Below are 9,480 nucleotides of genomic sequence, written 5' to 3'. Positions count from 1 at the left end.
AATACCAGCTACAGTGGTGCAAAATTTCTTAACAAAGAAATGCCCTAGCTCCCTGTCCCACAAACACCACGATGCTCTTTGTTAGAATTTCACTCCAAATATACATGGGGATCCTTGCTTTTAATTACAAGTTGTTTTTTACTTTATGTTGCAGTTTGCTTTTTACTTTCTGGTCACACTTCTGGTGTAAAGATATATGGACAATAAAAGAGAAACCATCATACAACAGAATAACTGAAATGCTAGCACTGACGATGGAGGTTTCTTCTGCATTGTTTAATATTCATCACTTTCACAAACCAGAGCATACAAAATCCTCAGCACTTTCAACACTTAAATTGCTAAATTATATCTAGGTTGGAATCAAAATTCTGAAGCGGAGAGGTCTAGCAAGAAGGAGTAAACTAGCTGGGAACACAATATAACAATAGGGATGGGGAAATGAAAATAAAATATTACTCAGAAGAAAAAAAATAGGCATCTAAATAAACCAATTTACTGGTACTTGTCTCAAAAATCCAGACTCAGGTTACCAGAACTCAAATGCTCTCTCAAAAACATATATTTCAGGAAGCCAAACAGGTAAAACCAAGCTAAAGTAAAAATGAAACAACCGTCCCATTTAGTATGTGTCCAGAAAATCAAGACTATAAAAATCATCGCTTCCATTTTTTTTTTTTTCCAAAAAGGTGAATTCATGTAAGCAAGACTAGACACAAATCTCCTATTTTGCTGCTTTTCTGCCAGGTTCCTAAAAAATCTTCATTTTTCCACATTACTCTTCAAATTTAGTAGCTACCAGATGAGCTCTGCTTTCTAGATTATGACTTAGAAAAAGCTTCCTGCAGCTTAGTTCTCGAGGGAAACTAAAAAAAAAAAAAATAACCAACCAACACCAGCCAATACAACAAAACAAAAACCACCCAGCAACAAAAAACCCAAACACGACTGGGCATTTTGTTTGAACATGAAGAACTTGGTTTAGTGAGATCAGAAAACCTCAAACCATTATTACTAGAGAACAATTCCAGTATAAAGACATTTTCTATTAAAACATTATGGGTGACATTTTTTCCATTTGACATCTGCATTTTAAAGTCTAACTAAATTTCACTTTTGTGTTAAAACATCTATTTACAAAGAGGGATGGTTAAAATTCCCCTCTCCTAGTGTATAATAAATAACTATAGCCTCTAAACAGGGACCAAACACCACTATATTCTATTTATATGCACGCAATTTATTTAAAACTAAGACTGTGGTCAAAGGCTGCCAGGGAGTCCAACATTCTTGCTGTTGTTCAAGGTGAGGCAGGAAAAAGCAACCCATACTGGCAACAGCTGACGCCATATTAGAATGGAAAGCTGCAGTGACAACTGCTCTAAGGTGGTTCCATAAATAAAACTCTGCAACACCACCTTCCTCCCCCACCCTCCCCAAACCAGTCACACTTTGACACGGCCATACATTTTAGACCAACACATCTACGGCCTATACAAATAGAAGACTTGGAAATTCACTTTTTTACAATATAGTTTTGTAGTAATCTTGGAGTGAGTGCTTGGATTTGTCATGATCATCACATATACAGAATCCTACAGTATTTTTTTTTTGCCCAAATATATTTGCCCAGTATTCTTTGCAGAGTACTGGATAGGTATGAATGTCCACTGTAATAAAACATTTGAATCCACACGTAGAAAAAACATATTTAATGTTCCTGTTTACACAAAGCACTTAACAAGAACAGAGCAGAATATAATGCTTAGAGACCGTTTTTGAACGCTTTCAGTAGCAAGTCAGCTGCCAGCCCAGGAGACAAGACACCATGAAGGACTTTTTCTTCTAGAAGTGGAATTTTATCCTTAACTGCCAAGTGACTCCGGAAATGCTCCAACATATTTTCTTGGATGAGGTTCCACATCCACACTTTCTGCTGCTTCCGTCGTTTGGCAATCAACTCACCACTTGTGAGCATGAGGTCACGAAATTCTGTCATTTTATCCCACATATCTGAGATACCTTCTCCAGTTTTGGCAGAGATGCGCATTACCTGTTGGATTCAGAAGAATTTTTAAAGATGAGTAACTACTGGGCTTGAGGGTTCAATTACTTACATGAAAATTAAGAACTGTGTAAGGCAAACTGGCTTCAGTACACTCACTTAACAAAGCTCTAAGCAATTTTTGAGCTGCTTTTTTTTATTATTTTTTTTTTAAAGATCTCACAATTGGAATTTTACCAGCTCTAAGTAGATCTTAGCACTTGGGATAAACAGACTTTGTCCAACTGCTTGTATAACAAGTGAGAATTATTTTAAATGAGTTCTTTAGCTAAAAGGTACAGTGTTGCTGTTTTACTTAAATGTAGAGTTAATTACGTATTCTGGTAGATATACTTGTAGCTACCCTTTTGCACTTAGAATATTCCAGAAAGGAAGTATGTTGGCTATTTTTTGTGTTTGCTTTCCAGACAAGGAATTCATTTTGCCAAAAATATTTCAGGCACCCATCATGATCTTTTAAATGAAACTTCAAAAAATTTTTTTTAAAAAAAAGTGTCTCTCTCTCGAATCTAATGGATAGGACAGTGCCCCTACACATCAATATTTTCCTTCTTCTGGGTCACATTTACCAGATGTGACCGCTCATCAGATCTAGAAACAAAAATTACGAAATGATGGCTAAGCCTCAGGGAACCCAACTGGTAGAAACTTAATGCAATGGGTCAAATTTAATACCAGGGTAGAGCAAACCTCCTTTACATATACATGTATGTAAATAAATAGAGCGAGGTTGTGCATGTGTGTGCTTAATTTACATACATGTATTAAAAATTAGTACTGAATCTTTTCCTTAGTAATTCACCATAACCTTTTAATAGCTGGAATACTGGATTAATACTAAAGGCCCACAGGATAAGAACTCCAATAATCTAGACACTGCACACACAGGTAGATCAGGTTCTTGCCCAAGAACTTTTATCATGAGAAGTTAAAAAAATACCAAAGCAATAAAGGAAACACACGAACCAGTAAAAGAACAAACATAATCACAGGCTTCAGAATTATAAAAAGGGGAGAAATAGCTTATGGGACAATTTAAGGTATATATAGTTTACAAAAAGCAAGACAATTTTGCACCACCACTAATGTAAGTAATAGGATTGCTGGTGTTGAGATTGTAGCTCAGGACTGAAATGGTGGGGGGGCAGGACTGTGGCTTTGCAGTGTTTCATGTGTCACACTTCAAGATCAGAGTTGAACTAGAAACAGCAGCAATCAACTCTCTAGCACAGTGTAAAACTAAACAACAGAACTGAAAGTTTTATAAAAGAATCCCAGAAGGCTGCTATAGCTAGATGAGACGATAGCAATACTAACTCATCCAGTGCTTTTTCTGCAGGAGAAAAACAACCAATCAACCAACAACAACAAAAAAATCCCCCAACACACAAGCCCCCATCCCCCAACACATCAACAACAACAAAAAAACAACCAACCAAGCAACAACCAAAAAACCCCCCAAAATAAAACAAAACAAAGAAAACCCACAGCCCACAAGCCCCAGAAACCACAGTGAAGTACACAAACCTTTGGTCTCCAAACCTTTGAACGCTTGCGAAGCAGCTTCATAGCACTAATATATTCAGCTTGTATTCTCCGTGCAGGCACAACTAAATCACCATCAGCTTTATTTATAGCAACTAGATCCGCCATCTCAATTATACCCCGTTTAATACCCTAAATGGAACATGGACAGAAATCATGAATACTCAGGACTGTGACAGGCTGCTTTATCACAGAAAGCAGGGCAAAAAGTTTTGTTAGTTTCTGGTGACTCCTGCTGACTTTTTTGTGCATGCATACGGGTGTATGTGTTAGTCACGCAAGAGTAGCACCAATGGCCTCAGTCATCACTAGCTATTACTCTACTTTGACACGAGGACACTAATAAATATGAATATCACAGTTTACGAGATTACATATTTCATGTATAGAGACCTAAGTTTAAACACAACATGACCGAGTTTGCAAACTTAATTATATTGATTTCAGTTTTCCTATAATACAAAACCACTTCCTAAAATCACATATAACTAGTAAACAGGTCAGAGTAAGTCAGAGAGTATCAAAATCTTACATCCTAATACTTCTAAAACTGGGGTGCAGGGGGAGGTGGGAATTCAGATCCTGAATGTGCAACAAATTGGTAAGACACTGAAAAGACTTCAGTGGTAGCAGTTTAATTTACAAGATGCTCTTGATACGTAATTTCTGCACAGTCAGATACTACATCTTGGATTTAAGTTTCTCTTCCTAGTCCTATGTAGTATTTAATAAAAGAAACTGAAAAATACCTGTAATTCATCTCCACTCGCAGGTGGTAGCAGTAATATAAACATATCAACCATATCAGCCACAGCAAATTCTGACTGTCCCACACCTAAAAAATTAAATCCAGAGTTCACCATTTATTGCGAAGTTTCAGTCACACTAATGACAGTAATTATGACAGATCCCAGTATTGCACCATGAACAAAACCCACTAATAAACAAAGAGAACACAAAACATAGCAGTTTTACAAAACAGTGTTTTTTACAAAATGTGCAGGACTAGAAAATTGACAGAATGGGCATTTCTTTTCACTCCATGACCATGTATGAAAGCATGAGGAAGTTCAGGGATGAAAGAAAACAGAAAGTACCTATTAGCAACATATCTTATTTAGAGATCACAAGAGGATAATTACACAAAAACCCTAAGCACATACCTACTGTTTCCACAAGAACAACGTCATAGCCTCCTCCTTCACACAGCAGAATGGCTTCATTTGTGGTCCTTGTTACACCTCCCAGTGTCCCTCTGGTTGGAGATGGTCTGATGTATGCGCTCGTGTCTCTTGACAACTCAGTCATCCGTGTTTTATCACCCAATAGCGAACCTTAAATATTTAATATTAAATTATTTCAAAAGCACAAAACAACCAAACTCCCCTCCCCAACTCCAATAAATGAGTGAAATAAGATAGATTTCTTGGACAAAGTCAGTCACATAAGAATATCCCAATAATAGTCGGTCAAGACCTTGCTAAGGACTAGAAAGTTACTACCTGGTTCCTCCGCCTATCAGAAGCCAGAAAAGTCTGACACCTTACTGCTACTAAATAAAAAGAATATTTTCTAGGTGAGAATGAATTCTGCAATTCCTGAATGGCTTTTTGAGGCATTTATACAGCAGGCCACACAATTAAATATTTGCTGCTTCTGTCCAAAGGGACAAACCTCTGCCTTGTGATTCCAATATTTGTTGATGGTTGGTTGTTTTGTTTTTTAGAAAACTGACACGCATCCCTGCCTTCCTCCTATTCATACAAACTTCAAATCAGATTCAGGGAGATCTACACATGTGATACACATTCCAAAAGATGAGAGATGGTCAATAATTTCACTGGTACAGTCTTGCTATCATGTTCTGTTATTCTATTGATACATCTTGAATGTATGGATTTCAAGAACAGCATCTTTCTTAACTCTACATCATTGCAATATTGAAGTATTTTTCTTTTTAAATAGTTACACATTGCACCACCTTCTCTAACAGCGGAGAAGCTGGAAAAGGAATGATGTTCCCTGGCAGCTGCCCATCAGAAAAAGATCAAAATCAAGGTTCTATGATTACATCAGAGATATCACTAATCAAGCATGGTCAGCCTTCAATTTCCCTACAAGTTTCAGTTTTGATTTGAGAGTAACAGATTACAGTCACCCAACTTCAAAGAATTTCAAATTTAGGAAAAAAATTAATCATGCTACAAGTCAGACAAATGATCAATGATACTGCATCAGCAGACCTTAAAACCAATATAGTCAACAGAAATTAAAAAATCCTATTGAGAAGAACTAATAAGTGTTCTAAAATCTGACCCAATCTGCATGTTTGGATTGTAGCATCCTCTAAATATTTTAAAATTAGCATGTGCATTACCGCTGTTGAAATTTAAGCAAAAATGAATGTCTTTCTACTTCTTAATTCACAGGGAAATAAAAAAATAAACAAAACCACAGCTATCTAAAGTTTCAGACCAAAAAGTTGCAAATCAACGTTCGTACATTGGAAAAGAGGAAACCTCACAAAATTTGGACACTGATATAAATCTTCCAATTTCATATCACATGGGAAAAACATGAAAACTTGCTATATTTATTTTTAATATTTCACTTTTACAGGTCCCCAAATTTTCCTCCATTTGCCTCAAAGAGATACTCCTATAGTTGACAAATTATTAGAAACCTGACTCAAACTTTAATTCATACTTACCACCACTTGTACTAGAGGAAGGGTCTACAGCCAACACAGACACTTTGTGTTTTCTTTCTGTAAGCATTTTCCCTAAGCATTCTATGAAAGTCGATTTCCCAGCACCAGGAGGACCAGACAACCCTACATAATCATATTAGGAAACAAAAAACATTTTGTGAATCAAAAATATAACACATCGGATGAACACCATCAACATCTAAGTTGATAACAACTCGTACTTTAGCACAGTATCACAACAAAGGCAAATGAAAGGCTATGCCACAACTGACAGACCCAACTAAGCAGTTGTAATTGACTTGAAATACGCTACCTGGGTCCACCAACATAGCACCACTGACTTGAGCACCCCTCATCCTACCCATACCAACAAAACATTAGGTTTATTTAGAGTGGAGGGAATAAGGTCAGATAAATTTATCTATACTGACTTATACTTCATAACTTTAAAAGCATAAAATCCTAAATCTGTATTTTTCAGATTTACTAGCTGTTTATAAGAGACACACCCAAAAGCAAAAGCCATTACCTTGAAGAGCTGTTACTTTAAAAAAATCAGGTGATTTACTTACACGTCAAAGCACGCAAACTATGATAAACTGGTTAATCTCCATCAGGTATTTCTCAATCCTACACCCAAGTTCTTGTTCTTACTACCTTTGTACACACACAAGAGATGACAGTTGGACATGATGTACTTTAGTAGTCCATCTCTTCACAAGGGAAAAATAATTTACAGTTTCCAAGAGAATCAGGTTCAAGTCTCCTCAGCTGAAAAGCAGGCTGCTTTAAAGTAAGGCCATAAAAAAGGAAGGTACATATTCTTCCTTTTGTGGATTGATGAAGGGATTCAGGAAGTATTCAACAAAACACCTTCTTTGGGAAAAGAACAGATCTGCTTAACTACATCCTTCTCTGTCTAAGTGTATATAACAGCTGTATCAACCTGCAAACTACCTAACATTTTGGCTTATAATGGTTATTAAACAAACCTCAAATAACTGCCTGCCCCCCCCAGAAACAACAATTATTTGTAGAGTTTTTTCAAAAGCACTTTCCAGCTCAAGTCATGCTTCTACCAGACAAGAGAAACCACAAGAAACCAATGATCCATGACTATAGACCACGATGCTTAAAGAACAATAGCGATAATGAAAGGTCACAACTAATTCTGTCAAAGAAACTACTGGACAGACATAAAAGGACTAACCCACTCTAAAGGCAAGTGGCTTTCCTTGATTTAACTTTTCTTGTTCCCTGTGGTAGGATAATACCTTCTGAAGAAGCGCCTGTGCTATTTTCTTCTTCCTACTCTGAGTTGATTCTACAAGCGTAATGGCTTCTGCTAAACAGGCTCTGTGACCTTGGATTAGTCCGTTGTAAAGTCTGTCTAAGAGCCTTTGCTCTCTGTCAGAAAGTCCCTCTGTTTGCTGGTCAGAGGCCACTTGTTGACACAGCTCTCTCCTCAAACCATTTGATGAACACATCCATTTTGTACGATCGAGGTGCACTGGCGTAAGAGATCTGACACACAGGAAATCTCCTCTGGATGTGAAGTGACAGTTCTCGAAATAAGTTCTTCTAGAGAAATAACAATGAGGGAACCTCAGCAATAAAAAGGAGATCTTCATCTTGTTTGGAATTAGAAGTACCAGAGGCATCAGTTGCCTTCTGTTTGCAGACACCCTAAGGAGAAAGAAAAACATTTTTACTTTCTCCAAAGCACTTACAAGAGCTCAAATGAAACATATGTACACAGGCAAACATCAGCTTTTATTTTATCCATACCTACTGTTTTAAACAAAAAAAGGTTGTTCTTTAGTCCCATTGAAAAAAAAATCAAAAAGAAGCTATAGAACCTTCAATAGCATAGCATCTCTTTACTATCATACTTAAAACAATGAAGACATTATTTTTATAAGTAAGCAGATAAATAAAAAACACTTTAGAATAAGACAGTCTTTAAGAGCACGCACAGTACCCTAAAAATCCATGTCCCCAGAGGGTCCCATATGGTGCTCCTTCCCAAAAGCCGCCGTTGCGGTTGCCTTCCGAAACCTCCCAGGAAGGGGTCACCCAGGCTCCCCCGACGCGCTCCGGGGAGCCAGGGCGGCCCTCACCGCCGCCGATCTGGGGGGTGCACACCCAAAATCCCCAGACAGACCCGGCCCCGCACCCGACCGTTCTCCTCAGCCCGGACCCAGGCTCGGCGAGGCGGGCGGCTGAGGGGCCTCGCGCCGCCCAGCCAATCAGGGAGCCAGGACAGGGCCAACGGCCGCCCGCGGCCGTTGAAGGGGTAACCGCCGTCGCGCGCCGGCCTCTCACGGATCGCCCGGGGCCGCCATTCCCCGCCAGCCGCCCCGGCACCTACCGGCCACCCCGCCTCCTCGCCCCCGCCCCGGGGAAGTGACGCCCTCACGCTGAGCCGGAAGCCGTCCGGACACGGTGTGGGGCAAGAGTCCCACCCCGCCGCCGCCCAACCGAAGGTCTGCGCCGAGGCAGCGCCGCGCATGCGCCGGCAGGCCCGGCCCAGCCGCTCCAGGGGGCCCGTTGGAACCGTTAGCGGAAAGCGTGGCCGTTGGCAGGATCAGGGACGCGGTCTAGGAGGGTGGCGGTGGCTGCCACGGAGTCCTTGCCCTTCACCAAGCATTCCGAGAGACCCACCACTCTACTACAACCAGCGTCCTTCCGCATCGAACTCAATGGAACCCTCTTCCTAGGCTCAAAGCATGACCTTAACTCTAATCCATCCTGGTGACAAGACCTCAGACCTACTCTGGGCAAAAATAAACTTTTTCTGGAGGAATGTTAAAGACTAATGAAATAGGCTATAGCTACACAACAGCAGCAGAGATACAATGGAGACTCACGTTAGATCCTTGCATGAGTACATATACTTCCATGTTGACATAACAGTTTCTCAGCCTTGTCCTTTGTAAAGAAAGATGTTGCATATCATCAGTTCTCTCCTGGTCTGAAATCTAAACAAAATCTTAGTTAGCATTTGTGCACAATGTACTATTCCCTGATTTCATTGCAGATACCAGAAAGGGAGAAGAAATGCTTAACCCCTGAAACATGTTTATTAAATCATATTTCTTTTTAGTCTTCATCTTGCTGAGTTAAACAAAGCTGGCTTTCTTCTCATTAAATGTTGGGT

The 9,480-nt window shown here is 39.4% G+C and overlaps 1 protein-coding gene across 2 annotated transcripts; it reads right to left on the bottom strand.

The window, feature by feature from the left end:
* Positions 1-337: 337 nt before the first annotated feature.
* MMAA (metabolism of cobalamin associated A) lies at positions 338-8,710 on the bottom strand. 2 transcript variants are annotated; one of them, XM_065634235.1, is made up of 7 exons: positions 8,692-8,710; positions 7,531-8,006; positions 6,321-6,443; positions 4,774-4,944; positions 4,360-4,445; positions 3,593-3,742; positions 338-2,053 (listed from the first exon to the last, which is right to left on the bottom strand). In XM_065634235.1, exons 2-7 carry the CDS (start codon positions 7,979-7,981, stop codon positions 1,766-1,768), a joined length of 1,269 nt encoding a protein of 422 aa, XP_065490307.1. In that variant the 5' UTR covers positions 7,982-8,006; positions 8,692-8,710; the 3' UTR covers positions 338-1,765. The 2 variants fall into 2 exon arrangements, with proteins under 2 accessions (XP_065490307.1, XP_065490306.1); XM_065634234.1 differs by lacking the exon at positions 8,692-8,710 and adding an exon at positions 8,302-8,686.
* Positions 8,711-9,480: the final 770 nt, after the last annotated feature.

The sequence above is a fragment of the Caloenas nicobarica genome, chromosome 4 (genome assembly GCF_036013445.1).
Source record: "Caloenas nicobarica isolate bCalNic1 chromosome 4, bCalNic1.hap1, whole genome shotgun sequence".
Lineage (NCBI taxonomy): Eukaryota > Metazoa > Chordata > Aves > Columbiformes > Columbidae > Caloenas > Caloenas nicobarica.
Note: the sequence above shows the minus strand (reverse complement) of the source record. Positions and strands in the feature narration are given on the sequence as shown.

Coding starts and splice junctions, on each gene's coding strand:
- MMAA (XM_065634235.1), bottom strand. CDS start 7,981: ATGCCTCTGGTACTTCTAATTCCAAACAAGATGAAGATCTCCTTTTTA. Junction 4,945..6,320: donor TTCCTCTAGTACAAGTGGTG/GTAAGTATGAAT, acceptor TAAATATTTAAG/GTTCGCTATTGGGTGATAAA. Junction 4,446..4,773: donor TGTTCTTGTGGAAACAGTAG/GTATGTGCTTAG, acceptor TTAATTTTTTAG/GTGTGGGACAGTCAGAATTT.